Source organism: Mobula birostris, chromosome 23 (genome assembly GCF_030028105.1).
Source record: "Mobula birostris isolate sMobBir1 chromosome 23, sMobBir1.hap1, whole genome shotgun sequence".
Taxonomy (NCBI): domain Eukaryota; kingdom Metazoa; phylum Chordata; class Chondrichthyes; order Myliobatiformes; family Myliobatidae; genus Mobula; species Mobula birostris.
Window position 1 is genome coordinate 57,471,251 of NC_092392.1, and position 20,579 is coordinate 57,491,829.

General features: G+C 44.9%; 1 protein-coding gene across 1 annotated transcript in view; it reads right to left on the reverse strand.

Annotated features, from left to right (window-relative positions):
- Nucleotides 1-20,579, reverse strand: part of itpr2 (inositol 1,4,5-trisphosphate receptor, type 2) — a 306,596-nt gene that overhangs the window by 84,855 nt on the left and 201,162 nt on the right. Inside the window, exon 37 of the mRNA XM_072241562.1 lies at nucleotides 16,144-16,252. Within this exon, the coding sequence (XP_072097663.1) occupies nucleotides 16,144-16,252 (109 nt within the window). The remainder of the gene's footprint in view (nucleotides 1-16,143; nucleotides 16,253-20,579) is intronic.

A 20,579-nucleotide genomic window follows, 5' to 3' on the forward strand; every position in this document is an offset into this window, starting at 1 on the left:
GGAAATCTGGGTTAGTTAGTGGACCCCTTTAACATTTGGATGGAATGAGAAGGAAATTGGAGGAAACACCTCAATTGTATTAACAATGTGATCCAAATTTCAGATGAAATAATGTTTCTTTCAGAATGAAGTAAAAGACTCCAAAGCATTAGAATCAAACTCAGGTTTACTGTCACTGACATACGTTGTGAAATTTGTTGTTTTGCGGTAGCAACACAGTGCAGTACATAAGAATTACTACAAGTTACAATAAATATATATTAAAAATTAAATTAGTGCAATAAAGAGAGCAAAAAATAGTGAGGTAGTGTTCATGGGTTCATTGTTCATTCAGAAATCTGATGGCAGAGGGGACAAAGCTGTGTCTAAGATGTTGAGTGTGTGTCTTCAGGCTCCCGTACCACCTCCCGATGGACTGAGAAGAGGGCAGTGGGTGCCGGGGGTCCTTGACAATGGAATGATGGATTACTTTGAAGAGGAAGGAAGTTGATCTCACTGTTGTGAATGGAATTCATCCTTGAACCAACATCCTTTCGTTTATCTCATTGCTATTTGTGGGAAGCTGTGAAGTTAGTTACTTTGGTTTCCTCTTTCTCAAAGGCAATTGCATTTCAAAAGTACCACCTGCGGTGCACTCAGTGACTCAGGATGTGAAAGGCACTTTATAAATGCAAGTTCTTCCTTCATAACATATGACAAGTGTTTTACAAATCGTGATAGATTTTAACAAGCTGATATACAGTAAATAATTAAACCTTGGGTAAAGACAAGGGAAGGCAAAACTCTTTTTCTGCTACTGCAAGGAAGGAGCAAAGTGAATAGCTTTTGCAGAGAGCTAGCATTTTCATGATGGGCCAAACAGTCTCTTAGCCTTTCAGGGTTCTATCATGGCCAGTCAGAGAGTGAGTGAATAGCTTTACGAACAACGGGAATAAAGTAATCCTAGTTATCAGCAATTGCCCTCAAAGTGAAGCTGTTTCTGGTCCCCGCCGGACTGTGCTGAGTGAGTGATGATTAAAATAACCAGCAGATCCTCAGACTGGTGTGAAGTGACTGTATGACGTTCACTCAGGAGAAATCACAGAGAAACTCCCAAATGCACTTTAGCTAATAAAACTGAGTGGGTATGCTGAGCAGAGACAGTTGCTACATTGCACAAGGCATCTGTGTCTCTATATAATTGGGACTGCTGATTACATATGATTATGTAGATTAACAAGCCATAATTTTGGCGTTCTACTGCCAGTAAAGCATTACTGAGGGAAGGGAATTGCTGTTAGTAAGTAATAAGCCCGTCAATTAGTTCTGTGTGATCCAGCTGGGAGGGGAAAGTCACGACTCGGAGGTTTGTATTCCTGTGCTGTAGTGTGTGTAGGAGGTAAAACAGCAATGCATTGGCCAAGCTGTCACCATGGAAACATCCCAGCCTCCTAGGTGGGCCACAGTGTCAAACACAGTGAGCAAACAACTGTAATAAACCCAAATATGAACTGACAGCAAAAACCTTCCTCAGAAAACAATAGGTCAGCACAAGGACTTAGCGCACAGAGGAACAGGCAGAGTGGAGTTTATGTGGCTGTCAGGAGAGCCCAGTGTTTTTCCTAGTTGAGAAGCTCAAAGTCAGTCAGAGTCACAATCCATCGCTGGTAAAGACCTCCCCACCACTGGCCACATTTACACAGACACCAGTCGCAGAAAAGCAGCATCCATCATCAGGGAGCCCCACCATCCAGGCCATGCTCCCTTCTCATTGCTACCGTCAGAAAGAAGGTACAGGAGACTCAGGACTCACACCTCCAGGCTCAGGAACAGTTACTGCTCCCAACCATCAGGCTCTTGAACCAGAGGGGATAACTTCACTCAACTTCACTCACCCCAAAATTGAACTGTTCCTGCAGCCTATGGACTCATTTTCAAGGACTCTACAACTCGTGTTCTCAATACCGATTATTTATTTATTATTTTTCTTTTGTTTTCTTTTTGTATTTACACAGTTTGTTGTCTTTTGCACAGTGGTCGTTTATCCATCTCTGTCGTGTGCATTTTTTCATTGATTCTATTGTGTTTCTTCCTATTTACTATGAATGGCCACAAGCAAATGAATCTCAGGGTAGTATATGGTGGCATATATGTACTTTGATAATAAATTTACTTTGAACGTTAATGTAGAAACAAATTCATCTTGGCTACGGCACTGGGTTACATCATCATCTTAAGCAGAGTTGGTTCAACTCACTCTCACCTTCTTTAATTGGTATTTTAGTTATTGGGTACTTAATTTGTTGAACTAGATCCACTTATATTCGCCATGAATAGACAGCGAATTTCATTCATTCCACTGGCACTCTCTTGGGCTGTGGCTTCAAGTCAATGGAGAGCAGCTTGAGTGTGCAATCTAAACACAAGATTGACGTAAACTCACCAATGATACCCATATTCCTCAGGAAGACTCTTTCAGAATGTATGCACACTCGCCGAAGTTGGGAAGCAGGCGTTTTAGCCAGGCAAAATGCAAAATTACTGACACACGCCTTCCTAATTATTCATTGCTCAGGTGAAATATTGGTAAAGCAAACCAAGGTCAAGGTAACCAAGGTCCACAGCACACTTTACAAGACCAAGTTTACTGGAATGGTTAAACCTCCATTTTTCTCAGGAGGAAGTGAAGCCCAGGCATGGTCTACTGCCTCTCACATCACTGACACAAGGGAAATTACCCAAAGGGGAAACTTTCCTCATGTGTGAATTGTTCCATCCCAGGCAACACCCTAAAGAATGTGATCTGCCCCCTCACCAGTGCAACTGTATCCCTCCTAGGTGTGGCAACCAGAACCACACACGATATTCCAGCTGCAGCCCAACCAACATTTTGTAAAGCTCTACCAAGACCTCTCTATTCTATGCCCTTGCTAATATCCTCTATGCCTTCTTCACAAACTTTCCAACTGTGCTGCCACCTTTAAAGATCTATGGATTTGTACACCAAGGTCTTTTTGTTCCTCAATACTCCCTAGTGCCCTGCCATTCATGTACTCTTATCTGACTACGGAAAAATGCATTACCTTATACTTAAGTAAGTAATTAAGAAAATTTATTGTTATTACAGTACATATATGTCACCATACACTACTGTGATCTTCATTTTCTTGCAGGCATTTACAGGAAAAGGAAGAAATACAATAGAACTTATGAAAAAACTATACATTAGCAGAGACTGACAACCAACCACTGTGCAAAACAGACAAATTAAAATCATTAGTGCATTTAGACGGTTCAAAAGTGCATTTCCTAAAGGGAAATTACAAGCTACAGTTTGCAGCAATAACAATTTTGATAAAGTATATTGAGTAGTTTTGTGAACTGCCCGCAAATTGTCACCATGTATTACCAGTGGCATTTTAGGCTTTTCAGAGTAAAATTTCGTTTGCCTTTTCTCTGCCCAGTCTTACCCACTGGTAATATTCTGCTCATTCTACAATTTTGGTATATTCTGCAAACTTATAACCATTCACAACTAAGTCACTAATGTATATTACAAACAGCAGGGGTTCCACCGCCAATCCCTGTGGTGCACGACTGGTCACAGGCGTCTAATCACAAACACAACCCTGCACATATTGAGAAATGAACAGAAGAGCTTTGGAGCAGGAGCAGGTCACCTGGCCCTTCGAGACTACTCTGCCATTCTTTATGATCATAGTTGCCCTGTGCTGCTCTCAACAGCTCTCCTGTGTCAGATCCCCATTCCTCTCAACTCCTGATATCCTGTATCAAAAATTGTCTACATCTAATGATCCAGCCTCGAGGCAAAGAATTCCAGAGATTCACTGCCCTCTGGGAGAAGAAACTTCCACGCAGCTCAGTTTGAAATTGCTAGCACCTTTTTGTAGTTATGTCCACTTGTCCATGACTCTCCCGCTGATGAAAACATCTGCCCTGTCAAACCCACCTTACGATCTTACATGCTTGAATAAAGTCGCCCATCATTCTTCCAAACTCCAAGGAATACAGATCCAAAACTGCCTAGACCCTCTTGATGAGACATCCTCATCCCATGAATTAGCTTGGTGAGACTCCTTAGGACTGCTTCTAAAATCCAGCTGTGGCCTCACCAACACCCTGTACAACTGTAACAAAACCCCCTATTCTTAAACTCCAACCCCTTTGTAGTAAAGGTCAGCAAGCTGTTTGCCTTAACTGAACAGGTAGGTACATTGGTCAGGGATGAGTTGGGCCAAAGGGTCTGATTCCATGCTGTACGACTCTGCTTGTTGGACTTCACTGTCAACTTTTTGTGATTCCTGCATTGGAACACCTCCATCCCTCTGAACTTCATTCACTTGTAGTTTCTCTCTATATGGTTAACAATCCTCTTCCTGAAGTGCATAACCTCACACCTCCTCACATTAAACTCTATTTGCCAGATTTATGCCCAGTCTTCATTACTTTTCACAAAACCATGTTGCCTAGCTTTAATTTATTCAGTTTTCCAAAATGATTAGCGTTTTCCTCTCCGCTTGTCAACTCGACAATAACAGGTGTTCAACTAACCATCCTATTGTTTCCCATCTGACAAGGTCTCCTTATCTTCTGGTAACGTCCCATAACAGAGTGAGTTTTGAAAACTTTTACCTGATGCGTGCACTATCCCTGCAGATACACCCTTGGATGCAGACCATCAAGTCCTGGTGCGTTGTCACCATTAGCCCCCTGAGTTTCTCCAAAGGTATATCCTGTATTACTTTCAGCAGATTTTCCCTGTGATATAAAATTAGCCCATCTACTACCTTAGATATAATTGCAGTGTCCTCCATGGTGTAGACTGATTTTAAAAAAAGATTTCTGCCATCTTTTGTTCCTTGTTATTAATTTCCCAGCCTTATTCTCTGTGGCTTTCTTCTTATTTGCATATCCAGGGAAACTATTATTTTTTTTGACCTTACACTCAAGTTTTTTTCCTCAAAGTCATTTTTTCCCTTCAAATGAAAATTTTCATCTTTTGTTACCGGATCCTAAAAATTTCACAGTCCTCAGCTCTACCACTAGCCCTTGCGCATAGCTTGCCCTACCTTTCAATTTACCAATATCCTTGACTTCCTTTGTGAAGGACACACTGCCTCTTTCTTATAGAAACTTCTACTAAAAACTTCTTTAGGTTTTAATAGTAATAATAATAAGTACTTTATTAATCCCGAGTGGGAAATTACTTTGTTACAGCAGTAACATTCAAAAACGCACTTAGCAGTAATAATATATGTTGTATAATAATAATTATTGAAACCTTTTCCTAATTTGAATAAATTCTGGCTAAGCATTACTCAAACAACTGGTCCATATCTGCCACTGTTCATCTACCGGCTTGGCTCACAGCACATTTTCCCAATGCAGCTTAGACAAATCCTCCCTCACACCATTAGAGCTGCTCCTATTTAAGTTGAAGACGGTGATTTGGTTCCTGTGCTTTTCTCCTTCCAACTTCATCAGGAATTCTTTCACACTCTGCTCGCTACTTCCTAGGAGATCTTTAACCACTAGATTTCTTATTAATCCTTCCTCACTGCACATGACAAAATCTAGAGCAACCTATTCATATGTTTCCACAACAGACGGCTCTTGACTGATTGTGAAGAGGGTAGGGGCAGTCCGAGGTTACAACAGGCGCTGTAGAAACACCAGGCTTTCTTTCTCTATTTACCAGAACCCGTGCACTAATTGATTATGCTCTCCTCCATTCCCCTGGAGTGCTTGAGGGCATAGGATGTTCTTCCAGCTGCTCCGTGTCCACATGCTGGCGAAGGTCAGGGTGCTCATCCTTGGAATCACCTCCCAGACATCCCACCCTGCAAAAGTTCATTTCAGGGAGGTAGCACCATCAATTTGCGGGAGACTCCTGGAACTTCTGGGAGAGGTGGGATGTTTGCAATAGAGTAGCTCCTTAGCAGCTGGCCAGCTAGTTTAAATAACGATAGCTATGCTAATGAACGAATGACACCTGTTAAACTCACCTCAGCATGTCTTTTACAGTCTTAACCCACCATGGGCAATAGAAATGTCACTGTTGCAAACAGTGCAGCGAGCAACACTGTCATTATTTTTGACCCCTATTAGGCAGGGTCGTCTTTAGGGTAGTCTACTTTAGGGTAGACTACTTTAGGGTAGTCTGGGGTGACGTACGTTTTATATTTTCTTTTTTTGGAACACTCTCCCATGGCGCGCTCTCACTCTCTCTCTCTCTCTCGTGGTCGCTCTCTCTCTCTCTCTCGCCTGCTTTCTCTCCCTCCCTCTCTCTCTCGCTCGCGTGCTCTTGCTTGCTTGCTCTCACTCTCTTGCGCGCACTCTCTCTCGTGCTCGCTCTCGCGCTTTCCCTTTTGCTTTCTCTCTCGCGCTCTCTCACTCGCTGGCTCTCAAAAAATTGATTTCCGGGACATTGTATATAATTTGCGGGCATCAGGGAGCCACTATTAATATGCGGGAGACTCCCGGAACTTCCAGGAGAGGTGGGATGTCTGACCTCCCTTTCCCAGCGCCTCCAGTCATGTTTCACATCCTCAGGATGTTCATATCTGATGTTAACCCTTACTTACTGCAAATGCAAAAAAAAAATTTCAGGCGCTGGATGTCTGGAACAAAAGAAATGGGCCAAAGAGCCTGAGAAATAAGTTAACTATTGGCAGGGATGCAGGTGCCTCAGTGGGGCTCATTCTTTCAGGTGAACAATCTAGTAAGGTCTTTAACATAACAATGGGGTTAAAAGAATGAAAGGTACAAAACTAAAAGATATAAAATAATAATACAGCTACAGATACACATGTGATGAAAGAAACAGAGTTGACATTCATCAACTTGAAAAAAATAACTCTCTCCACAGATGCTGCATGATGGGCTGAGTATCTCCAACCGGTTTTGTACGAGTTAGTAACACTCCACTGCACTGCCTTGTGGGTTACAATTCATATAGTTTACAGGAGAGTTCAGAATTGTCTGCCTTGCTCCACTGCCCATATCCAAAAGTCACTGGGTTTGTTTATGAATGGTTCAGTTTATTTTCTGGAAAATAGATGGAATAGGTGACCAGAAGATGCAGTGGTAATGAGATATGGATTTTAACCTCCCAGTATTTAATTGGAGATCTCTTCCTATCAAGAACTGGATAGTGCAGAGTTGGACTGACTTTGTGGAGACTCTGTGGGGGCAGAGGGAAGTGATGAGGTAACATCGGCTGTTCTCAGGAAAGTTGTGATTTTGGGTAACACTGCTGAAGAAGAAGCATGCAAGTAAGAAATAGGTGGGCCAAGATATTTCCTCAGAGACTGCAGAGCTGTGGGGAGAAGAAGCCCCAGCAGCTGGTGAAGAAGTCAGCTGCAACCAGGCCCGTCCAGACGGGGTCTAGGTCCAAGGCTGCCAGTGGAGAGGGATGATATTCCAGAATCAAGTTCAGTTTTTAACAATTCACTTTTGGGCTCTGAGCCAGACCATTATTTATCACTGTCCTCAGCAAGGACGTGGAGGAGGACACGATGTTTTCAGGGTAATGTTGCCAAAGAACTGAATACAAATGAGAAATGAGAAATAGCCTAATGATCAGATCCCCTTGCATGAATGTTCAGTATTGCAGACAAGCAGGGTCGCTGCCAGAGTCTGTGTTTGTCCTGGAAGTTCAAACTGTAGGTTGCTGCTGTGCAGAAAGATCAAGAGGTTCTGTTTTCTGAAAGAGGATTATTGCTTTATTTTAGAAATGCAGATTGTAGAAATTTGAAATTAAGGCATCAAATTTTGGCAGGATCCCACAGAAATGTTCTGAGAAGGTGGTGGTGACCTCCTTCATGAGCTGATTGGCGATGTTGAGTGGGACCATTGTAACGTTGTGGCTGGGGTGGAAATCTGACTGAAGAGATTCAGACAGAGTTCCAGAAAAGGTAGGGTGTACCGGTATAATGATGTAAGTAACAGGGTAGAATTAAATGTTTTACAGATTGCTGAAGATTTTATTAAATTACTACAGAAGGAAGAAAGAAGGACTCTGCTCTTTATTGACATGTTTTGGCACCTCAGATGTCACAAAGCACAAGATGAACCGGCCTAACTTCTGTATTTTCTCACCCCTCCCACTTCTCCCTTTTTCCATTCCCATTTCAGCTTTCCTCCAATCCCTTCTCTTCTCCTCACCTGCCTATCACCTCCCTTTGGTGCCCCTCCTCTTTTCCCTTCTCCCATGGTCCACCCTCCTCTCCTATCAGTTTCCTTCTTCTTCACCCCTTTACCTCTTCCACCTGTCATCTCCCAACTTTCCATTGCATCCCTCTCCCCCCATCCTCTCACCCTCTCCCTCACCTGGTCTCACCTATCACCTGCCAGCTTCTACTCCTTCCCCTCCCCCACCTTCTTATTCTGCCATCTTTCCCCTTCCTTTCCAGTCCTGTTGAAGGGTCTTGGCCTGAAACGTCAGATCTTTATTCCTCTCAGCTGCCTACCTTACTGAGTTCTTCCAGCATTTTCTGTGTGTTGGACAAGAAGAGTGCTGGTGTCTGCCCCTCCTCCTGGGTTATGTTCAAGCCCGTGTGTCCCTGGTGAAGGAGCAAGCAGTGCCCACGGGTACAATGAGGGATATCTGAGATTGGAGGGCACCTCAGGGGCTTGAGTGTGTTGTGGACAGAAATGACTGTAGAGATTTGAGGCTGTCAGTAGAGTGCATCATGAATGCTGCGATATTGTACTTGTGTATACGTCATCACTGATGAAGTCACCTTTGAAAAAGGGAGGAAAAGAATGCAGGCACTCCAGTGCAAAGCTGTGGGAATGCTACACTCTCGGAAGTTCTGAGTGACGGGTTAAGGCCCCATTTATCCTCTCCAATGCACATAAAAGGCTTTATGGTGTCCATTCAGTGGGGACAAGGCCACTTGCTCTTCTGCTCAATATCTGTTCCTCAGTCAACATCCTCAAGAGGCCACTGGGCATGTTAAATAGTTATCAGGGATAGAAACCATATTGAGTGGTTTCTTACTACGATAAAATGGACCCTTAATCTCACCATAGACCTCGTTATGGCCCTGTCTTTTATTGTTTAGAGTCATAGAGTACTACAGCACAGAAACAGGCCCTTTGGCCCATCTTGTCCATGCCAGCCTGGTCTTCTGCCCAGTTCCATTTACTTGCACACAGACCATAGTTATCCATACTCCTTTCATCCATGTACCTATCAAAATTTTTCTTACACATTACAATTGAACTTGCATCCACTACGTCCTCCGACAGCTTGTTCCACACTTACATCATCCTGAGTAAAAAAGCTCCCCCTCAGATTCTTCTTAAATATCTCACTTTTCAACCTGAACTATAACCTCGAGTTCCAGTCTCACCCAACCTGAGGGGAAAAAGCCTGCAAGTATTTGCATGCACTGAACTTTCTCTGTAGCTGCTACACTTCGTTCTGTTATTGTTTAACCTTGTGTAATGATTTGATCTGTATGAACAGTGTGCAAGACAAGTTTTCATTGTACCTCTGTACATGTGACAATATTAAACCAGGACCAATATCAATCAGGCCATTATCACGCTGTACTTGTATGACGGTATTAAGCACAAATTCGTTTCCAGATTATAATGCTACACAAAATGCTTCTTTGGCTTTAAGTGCTTTACAGTGAACAGTGGTGTAGAAATGCAAGTCTCATTTCTTCCATTACTACATGACTACATGATTATTAAATGTCAGCAATGATTGCAAAGTAAGATTCCATGAAGACCACTGAAGTGACAATCAAGCAAGGTTTAATCTTGTGAATGATTCAGTAATGAATATTGGCCAGAGAAGACCTCCCTGATCTTCTTCCAAAGTGCCATGGCATCTCCTCTGATGGGATTGAGTAGCCAGTTCCTATCAGTGAGCTCCCACTCACAATCCACAGTCATAGTACAAGGAAGCAGAAAAGGTAGGACCAGTTGAGACCTGTCCCTTCACTAGATGAGCTACCTCACTCTTGGTGCTTCTCATCGCCCCCATTCCTTTCCCATTGACCTGGAAAGGTTTCCATTCCAAAAGCTTATCCAATTCCCATTTGAAAGTTACATGAGACCTGCTGGCTTCTTATAGGAAATAATGGCCTTGTATCCCTGTGACTCCAGTACCACGCCATTGGGATTGACTCTGGCTGTTCCATCCTATCAGGAAAACTAGGGTGAGGCGATAAATCCTGGTCTTCTCATTGATGCCCAGATCCCTAGGTTTGGTTCCAAAGGTCCAGGGATACTGTGAATCTGCAGGCTAAGAGCTGTGCAGTGAACCTATAGCTTCATGGTGACTATGGACCTTTAGACCTAACGCCAGAGATCTGGGCATCATGGGCAAGGCCAGTATTTATTGGTGATGAGTAGTGCATGGTGTAGATGCCACGTGAAAGATAAGCCCTAAAGACATTAGGAAGATTGCAACATCAGAAGGCAGAAAATCAGGGAAGGGTGATTTGCCGGAAGGATTCTGTACACAACTGTGGGCATTTATGGTGGTTTGTGTATCTGAACAACACATTAAATCATTGGTTATGGGTGAACTCAGGCTGTAGTCAGTGTACACGCATCATCAGGTGGAATGCTCTGGGTGAAGCAGATGGATGCTCATGGAAGTAATGAAGTAAATTTGCACCGTTTAAAAGGGGAGGCCTTGCAACTTCAGAACTGCACCTGAGAACAGCCAGATAAGCTAACTCAGCCCAATAGTCGGGAGCGAGAGTACACCAGAAACTGGGTTCGTTGTTCAAGAGGTTGAAGGCTGTTCATGAAAATCGGAGTCAGAATTAACTCTTACTGCACACTTCCCTGTTAAAGTAACATGCTGATGTATTTTGCCGAGAATGTTCTTTATAACCAGACTGCAAATAGATGGGTTCATACGTTTTGGGGCTAGTCAGTCCACTTCCCTAGCTCTTTCATACACCCATGAAAGAGCACACATAGGACGGCAGGGTAACCTAGCAAATAATGCCAGCAATCAGTGAGTGGGGTTTGATTCCCACTGCCGGCTGAAGGAGCTGGTATGTTCTCACTGTGACTGCATGGTGCTCTGGTTTCCTCCCGCATTCTGAGGGTGATGGTTAGGTTTAGTGAGTTATAGACATGCTACTTTGGCTCTGGATCCATGGGGACACATGTGGGCTGCTCTGCGTAATCCTTGCTGATTTGATTTGATGCAAATGGTGACAAATAAAGCTAATTTATCTTTCTTTCTCTCTCTCTCTTTCTTTATTTCACATTGAAACCTGGATTGGGAGTCTGTCACTGGACCCTCTTCTCTCCCTCTTGTGCTAGTTATCTTCAGCTCTTCATCAAATTAGACTCAAGGTTCTACAGGCTCCTGGGCTGCGCCCTCCACATCAGACTACGTGCTTAGAACCTTTGGCTGTTGAGCCTAGCCCTCTAACCTGATTTGAGACTCTTCATATCTTCTTCTGAAACTCACCGTTCAACTCCCCTTGTGTGTCGGTACAAGTACTGCCTCTTTGCATGAGTGTTATTCCTCGTAAGCCTTTCCATTACCCGCTCTATGAGTGACATGGGCTAGTTCTACATGAACGGTTCTAATGCATGGTTCCAGCTGAAGTATCTCAGGCCAAGTCTACAGAGCCAGCCCAGACAATGCCCCAGGATGAGTCCTTACCCACTTCTCAGCCACATCCCCATTTTAGTGACAGGTACCACCGCTTCCTCCTCAAGCCGTCAGAGATTCACATATGACCAATCACCCATCTGTTGATGGTCGACCCCCTGCTATAATGTGTCCTCCTTCCTTCATTCCCAAGCTGAACCAACCCTCAAACTGGATCAACAAGGAGCTTGCTAAACTCAGCCAAACTACCTACTCCCGCCTTTCATCCCGAGATCGATGGGTTTTTGGATATTAAAGGAATCAGAAGATGTGGGTTTAGTGCAGGAAGGTGGCGCTGAGGTGAAAGGTCGGCCGAGAGAGACAGAGCCGCCATGAGAGGCCAAACAACATCGTCCTGCTTCCGTTTCTCATGTTGGCTCCTCCACCTCGAGTGGAGTCCAAAAGCCACCCTTCCTACCTCAGCAAGCTCCACCTTAGCCAGCCTGCTTTGGCCCTTCCCTCCATCACTGGAACCCCCTCTCTGGCCCCACAGTCAACTCATCATCGCCATCCTGAATCCTCCCTCTCCAGCCGCCTCTCGAGTTCTCCTATCACTGGCAGCTATCCCTTAGCCAATCCAAACCGACCTGCAAATCAACAAAACCCTTAGCCAGTCCACCTTTCCCCTCGAATCTGGGATCTGCTGGTGGCACTCAGAGGGCCGGGCAGCATCTGGAGTGGTGGGGAGACGCTGTTGATGTTTCCGTTCAAAACCCTACATCACTGGTCCCACTGCAGGGTTTCGACCAAAAACATTGCCAATTCCTTTCCTCCCACAGATACTGCTCATTCTGCGGGTTGTGTGTTTCTCCAGATTCCAGCATCCGCCATCTTGTGTGCCCCTTGAACAGCAGCGATCACAAGAGATTCAACAATCCAGAGCCACACACACGATGCTGGAGGAACGCAGCAGGGCAGGCGGCGCCCAGCAATTCCTCACCCTCATGGGCCCAGCAATTCCTCACCCTCATGGGCCCCAGCAATGCCTCACCCTCATGGGCCCCAGCAATTCCTCACCCTCATGGGCCCCAGCAATGCCTCACCCTCATGGGCCCCAGCAATTCCTCACTCTCATGGGCCCAGCTATGCCTCACCCTCATGGGGCCCAGCTATGCCTCATCCTCATGGGGCCCAGCTATGCCTCACCCTCATGGGGCCCAGCTATGCCTCATCCTCATGGGGCCCAGCTATGCCTCACCCTCATGGGGCCCAGCTATGCCTGCCTTTTCATTGGCTATGTAGCCTTCCCCAGTAATGCTCTCCAACTCTTTCTGCACTACACTGCTTCCTGCACCCATGCTGAAGCCCATCAATGTCATCAACTTTACCTCCAACTTCCATCCTGCCTTCAAATTTGCTTGGTCCATTTCTGATGCCTCCCTCCCCTTTCTCAATCTCTCTGCCTCCATCTCTGGAGACAAACTGTCAACTAACATCTTTTATAAACCTACTGATTCCCACATTTATCTTGACTATATCTCTTCCCACCCCCTATCTCCTGTAAAAATGCTATTCCATTTATTCCATTTCCTCAGTTCCTTCATCTCTATGGTATCTGTTCTCAGAATGAAGTTTTCCTTTCTAGAATACCAGAGATGTCTTCCTTCCTCAGAGAACAGAGTTTCCCTTCCTCCACCATTGATGCTGCCCTCACCAGCACCTCTCCAGTTTCCAGACATCCGCTCCATCTTCCCGCCACCTTAACAGTGATAAGAGTTCCTCTTGTCCTCACCTACCACCCCTAAGCCTCCACATCCAACACATCATCCTCCACGGTTTCCACCAACTCCAAAGGGACCCTAGCACCAAACACATCTTTACCTTCCCCCCCCACAACTCTCTGCTTTCTGCAGGACTCACTCCCTGCGTGATTCCCTTGATCATTCGTCCCTCCCCACTAATCTCCCTCCCACACTTATCCCAGATAGCAGCCAAAGTGCTACACCTGCCCATTCACCTCCTCTATCATCTCCATTCAGGGCCCCAAACAGTCCTTCCAGGTGAGGCAACACTTCACCTGCGAACCTGCTGCGGTCGTCTATTATATCTAGTGCTCCCAAGGCGGCCTCCTCTACATTGGTGAGGCCATTGTAAATTGGGGGACTGCTTCGTCAAGCACCTCCTCTCCATTTGCCAAAAGTGGAACTAAATGGCGACCAAACATTTTAATTCCCATTCCCATTCCTGTTCTGACATGTCAGTCGATGGCCTCCTCTTGTGCCATGACGAAGCCACCCTCAGGGTGGAGGTGTAACACCTTTTACTCTGTCTAGGTAGCCTCCAGCCTGATGGCATGTATATCGATTTCGGTATACCGGTAAAAAAAAATCCCCCCCCCCCCGCCTTCTCTTCCCACTCTGGCCTCTTACACTTCTCACCCCCCCCCGGTGCCCCTCCTCCTTCCCTTTCTCCTGTGGTCTACTCTCCTCTCCTATCAGAATCCTTCCTCTCCGGTCCTTTAGCCATCCCAGTCACCTGGCTTCCCCAATCATCTTCAAGCTATCCTCCTTCCCCTCCGCCATCGTTTTATTCTGCTTCCTTCCCCCTTCCTTTCCAGTCCTGATGACTGAAAAGTCGACTATTTATCCCCCTCCAGCATTTTATGTGTGTGTGTGCTTAAGATTCCCAGCATCTGCAGAATCTCTTTCCTCAGGACTCCCCTCACCAATAACATCCCTGTGAATCTTTCTCATCTTCCCACCTAACACGTTCCTACCGCGATGCATTTGGAATATTACGCATCTGAATATTCCTTGGGACATCTTTCTGTGCAAGAGGTTCCGTACAAACACGAGGATATCCACTGAGCAATGTGTGATTAGAAACTTAAACAAAAACTCTAATGTTGTACCTCAGGTAAGGCTGGGACGAGAGCACAAGGCAGGATGTAAAGGGTGTTCAGAGATACCATCACAGAACCATAGAGCATTACAGCAAGGAGACAGGCTCTTCGGTCTATCCTCTCTTATTCTGCCTCGACCCCTCAACCAGCACCTGGACCATAGCCCCCCATACAGCTCCCGTTCATGAACTTTATCTAAACTTCTCTTAAATGTTGAAATCAAACCCACATTCATCACTTCCACTGGCAGCTCATTCCACACTCTCACCACCCTCTGAGTGAAGAATTTTCCCGCTCAGGTTCACCTTAAATGTTTCACCTTTCACCCTTAACCCATGGCCTGTAGTTCTAGTCTCACCCAATCCCAGTGGAAAACGTCCTTTTGCATTTACCCAATCTAAACCTCTAATAATTTTGTATAACTAATCAAATCTCCCCTCATTCTACGCTCCAGGGAATAAAGGCCTAACTTATTCAACCTTTGCCAATGACGCAGTTAGGTTATGCCTGTGTTTGCCCACTCCATCATGTTTCTCTCATTGTTACCACCCTTACTAAAATCACTCTGTTCATGTAAATGGAAAACCTGACATTTAACATCCAATACACTGGTAGGCAGCCTGCTTTTGGAGAAATGTATTCCCAGCAGGAATTGGTCCATTCAGGAAGAAGTGTGACATCACCAGAACATGTCCCCATCCGGTTGCAAAGCAATGATTCAGTTCTAATGGAAATCCTGAATACTTTGCTCCCGTTGTTTGTGAGCTACTGGTTTCAGCTAGCTTCCTGAATTCTACCGCTTCCCAACAGACACATCAGGTGTAAGTGGGGCAATGATCATTTCCCAACAGATGACAATCAAGGATCAAAGGCCAACTTCAGTCACCATATACACTTAAATGGATTTGCCGTGGTGTGTTGGCGCGACACGCAACAAAAAAACGTCTTTCAAAAATTATAATTATATAAAAATAAAGTTAGAAGTTAAAGAACAGATACGGAATAAACTGTGTACAAGTACATAAATACCAGCATTTACTTAAAATGTAAATAAACAGCATTATGAAAAATGGTTTGAAATGTTTGCAGTGCAGTTCATCGACGGGGTAATAGATCGACACGAGTGGAGGGGCGGTGAGGTAACTATAATGGTTGATCAGATTAACTGTCTGTGAGAAGAAACTTTTAAACTTGCAGGATGGTTTTGTTTTAATAGCTCTGTAGCACTTTCCAGAAAGGAGCTTTTGGAAAAGGCAGTTTGCTGGGAAGGTAGCACTTGAACAATGACTTTTCCAGTCAGATTCTTGGTTTTGGATACGTACAAGTCCTGCAATAATGGTAGACTGCAGCCAATGACCCTTTCTGCTGACCAGTTTGCAGTATTTTCGTACATTGTGAGAGGATGCTCCGTGCAACCAGAGAATAATGGCTGGCGCAGAGAGGGCATTATTTTGAAGCTAATACACTGACTTTAAGGCTGGTTTAACTATCCATTAGAAGCAGCTTCCGACACAAGGTCAGAGGGCCCTTTGTGTTATGCCACGGGAAAACATTTTCTTTCAAGTAACCAACAACTCTGTGTGAAACACTGACCACTAGTGGTGTATGCATGTAACTACAACAAAAACATGCTTTCATGTAACAGGTCATTTGAACTCACCTTTTCCCCAAAATTGTCCTTCCTATTCAGCATTTCTCTCAGTGTTTGAAGAATTTTAATGCAGAGTTTCTCTTCTTTATCCATCAGCTTCTTAGAATGATTAATTAATCTGCAATTCAATTAAAACATGGTTTTACCCTCATGTTCTGTGACACCCACATACAACAGAACTTGCTAAAAAGTCCCAAGTTGCAGACTAACCACGACAAGGCTGACTGTTCTAAAGGATTTGGGAGGTGGAAGGTATGAGGCATAATTGTGTGATACCTCATCAGGCAGGGTCACTTGCTGCATTCATTAACACCATATGCGAGTTAAGCGAGCAGCGGTGAATCATCTGAAGATATATTTAAAATAATTATGATCCCAAAGTAAAATACTTGCTCCTTTAGGCCCATATATAGTAACAGTACTCGAGTCAAGTCTGATGTTCTCCTAAGGGGTTGCCTATTTGCAGAATGTTAGGGTGAATTTCCTTTGTAGAGAATGTCTGTGTCTGACTTGGTTTAACATGGGGAGTCTGATGCACCACCACAGTGCTTGACAGATCAGGGTCAGGGTCCAGTGACACAGAATGCAAGATGACTGGCGGCCCTTCACTGCCGTTGTGATGTGTCCTCATTTTTCGCCAGCTCCAGCACCAAGGTCTTGGTTGGACTGCTTTTTGTCTGGAACCTCTCCATTGACCTTCTTGGCACGAGTGACCCAACCGGGAGATATGTACTCGATGGTTAAACTCCAGAAAGCATCGCTCCCACAAGCCTCTCCTCCATAACAGGGTGATGACCCTCAGAAATCCCAAATATATAAAGCAACAACTCGATTGCTGCCCTTTTGGTGAACACAGGCCTTCTAGAACTATCTACTGACATCTTAACTGCACCAAACTGTTCCAAGGCAATTTATCTTTGGCATTAAAACAAAGTCCAAAATGGAAGCTATTGGACACGTTAAGGGAGAAGTGCGGGCTAGAAGGACTCGGAAGCAATTCCTGAGGTGTGGCACTAGATGACTGATCGGAGGCATGCAAGGGTGCAAAGGAACAAAGGAATTTCAGGGGGAGCATACAAGGATGTTGAAATTGATAAGAATTTTTAAATCTGGACAGTGGAAAGTCCTTGGAATTCTCTTCCACTAACTGTGGTGGAAACAGGGCCTTTCAGTTTTCTTAATGTTGCCACCATAATCTCCCTTGGGCAGTATGTTCCAGATCCCAGCCACATTCTGTATAAAACCTTTGCCCCTCAAATCCATTCCAAACCTCCGAGTTACCATGTTGTAACATGACATCGCTTTTCTTACATTCTCCCTGGAACAGTAGATATTAGCAACAGTGAGATAAGCAGAAGTGGCTTTTGGGAATTTTATGAACGTGTATGTCCTGTTGCCTTGTTTAATTGCTGTTCTGATTGCCAAAGCAGGGGGATACTTTCAATGTCTGTAGAACTTCATCATTTGGTTTTAAGGCAGAAGCAGGTAGGTTCTTGATGAAGGAGTGAGAGTTTACATAGAGTTGATTGGAGTGGGGATTGTGGTTATAATCAGAGCACAAGAGAGACTGCAGATGCTGGAAATCCAGAGCAACACACACAGATTGTTGGAGGACCGCAGCAAATCAGGCAGCATCTATGGAGGGAATTAAAATAGGTGGCTACCAGGAAATCCTGCCCAATGTAGATTGGTTGAACACCTTCACCCCGTCCACCACAAATGGCGGGCTTTCCTGGTGCCCACCCATTTTAATTCTACTTCCCATTCCCATTCCAACATGTTAGTCCATGGCCTCCTCTACTGCCACGATGAGACCACACTCAGCAATACCTCATATTCTGTCTGGGTAGACTCCAACATGATTGCACGAACATTGAGTTCTCCAAGTTCTGGTAACTTCTCCCACCTCTTCATTCGCTCTTTCTCCATGCCAAATTCTGGCTCCCTTCTTGCCCCTTCACTCCTCTGCACCAGCCCGTCATCTCCCTCTGGTGTCCCTCCTCCTTCCTTTTCCACAACCTTTCCCATCAGATTCCTTCTTCATCATCCCTTTACCTATTCCACTGATCATCACCCAGTGTCTCACTTCATCCTACTTTCCTCTTCACCTGGTCTCATTTATCACCTTAATACATCAGACATAGGAACAGAATGAAGCCACTCAGCACATCACGTCCATTGCACCATTCCATTTATTATCCCTCTCAAACTCCATTTTCCTGACTCCTCTACGTTACCTTTGATGCCCTGATTAATCAAGAACCTATCAACCTCTGCCTTAAATATATCCAATAACTTGGCCTCCACAGCCACCTGTAGAAATGAATTGCACAGATTCACCACCCTCTGCCTGAAGAAATCTCTCCTCATCTCCATTCTAGATGGATGCCCCTCTACTTTGAGGCTGTGCCCCCTGGTCCTAGACTCACCCACTACAGGAAACATTCTTTCCCACATCCACTCTCGATGGCTTTCAATATTCAATGGATTTCAATGAGATTCCCACCTCATTCTTCTAAATTCCATTGAATCACAGTCCTAGAGCATCAAACGCTCCTCATACATTAACCTTTCCTTTCCAGGGATCATTCCCGTGAACCTCCTCTGGGTCCTCCCCAATGCCAGCACATAGATAAGGGGCCCAAAACTGCTCACGATACAAGAGCAGGCTCATCAACGTTTTAAAAAGCCTCAACATTACATCCTGTATTTGTATTCTAGTCCTCTCAAAATGAATGCTAACATTGCATTTGCCTTCCTTACCACCTACTCAACCTGCAAATTAACCTTTAGGGAGGATTCCCAAATCCATTTGCATCTCCAGTCTTGACGAAGGGACTCGGCCCGAAACTTCGACTGTACCTCTTCCTATAGATGCTGCCTGGCCTGCTGCGTTCACCAGCATTTTTTATGTGTGTTGCTGTCCATCTGCATCTCCGATTTTTTCAATTTTCTCCCCATTTAGAAAACAGTCCACACCTTTATTCCTTCCACCAGAGTGCATGACTATTCCTTTCCCAACATTATATTCCAGCTGCCACTTCTTTGCTTATTCTCCCAATCTGCTTTAAGTCCTTCTGCAGACACCCTGCTTCCTCAACACTACCTGCCCCTGCACCTATCTTTGCTTCGTCCACAAACTCGGCCACGAAGCCATCAATTCCGTCAACCAAATCATTGACATATAACGTCAAAAGAAGCGGTCCCAATACCGGCCACCAGCAGCCAACCAGAAAAGGCTCCCTTTATTCCCACTCTTTGCCTCCTTCCAATCAGCCAATCTTTTATCTATACTAGTATCTTTATTGTAATACCCTGGGCTGTTATCTTCTTACGCATCCTTATGTGCGGCACCTTGTCAAAGGTCTTCTGAAAATCCAAATGAACAACATCCACTGACTCTCCTGTGTCTATCTTGCTGGCATTTTTCATCAAAGAATTCCAGCAGATTTGTCAGGTAATATTTCCCCTTAAGGAATGCATGCTGACTTGGACCTATTTTGTCACGAGTCTCCAAGTACCCTGAAATCACCTGCCAGCTTGTTCCTCTTCCCTTCACCCACCACCTTAATTTGTCTTTTCCCCCCTTTCCTTTGCAGTCCACTGGAGGGCAACATCGACTGTTCATTCCCCTCCATAGATGCTGAGTTCCTCCAGCATTTTCTGTGTGCTGTTGTGGCTATAATCAGTTCAGCCATGCTTTTAATAAACTGCAGAGCTGTCACAGATTTAAACCCATATAGAGAGCTCAGGTGCCTAAGACTTTTGCACAGTATTGTAGTAATTTTATATATTGCACTGTACTGCTGCTTCTGCAAAAGAACAAATTTCATGATGTATGTGAGTGATGATAAACCTGATTTTGTTATGGTCTCTATTGTGACTGAGAGTGGGAAGGGGGTAAGGAGAGGGGAAGCATGGTTGGGAAAAGGGGAAGGGAGGGGAAGGGAGCAGGAAGCACCAGAGAGACATTCTATGTTGATCAATAAACCAATTGTTTGGAATCAAATGACCTTGCCTGGTGTCTCAGAGCTGGGTGTGCTGGCACCTGTGCCACCCCTCACCCCTGGCACTCCTTCTCTGCCACCTGTCCCACACCCCTCTCGCGGCGCTCCACCCTCACCATTCCCAACATCCTTTGCTCCCGCCAGATTCACAAACTCACTTTCCGTCTCACGTTGACAAATACAGTCCTGTGCGAAAGTCTTCGGCACCCTCGTTATATATATGTGCCCAAGACCTTTGCACAGTACTGTGGGCCACGGACAGCAGGTGGCTTAGCGCAAGGGCACGGTAATGTCTCATGAAGAAATCACTATAACTCTTTTGCACTCACAGACATCTTCCAAAGGCGATGCCTGGGAGAGATGTCACCCATCACTGAGGACCCCCCGCCCCCACTCTCTCCTCTCACTACTACCATCAGAAAGGAGGTACCAGAGCCT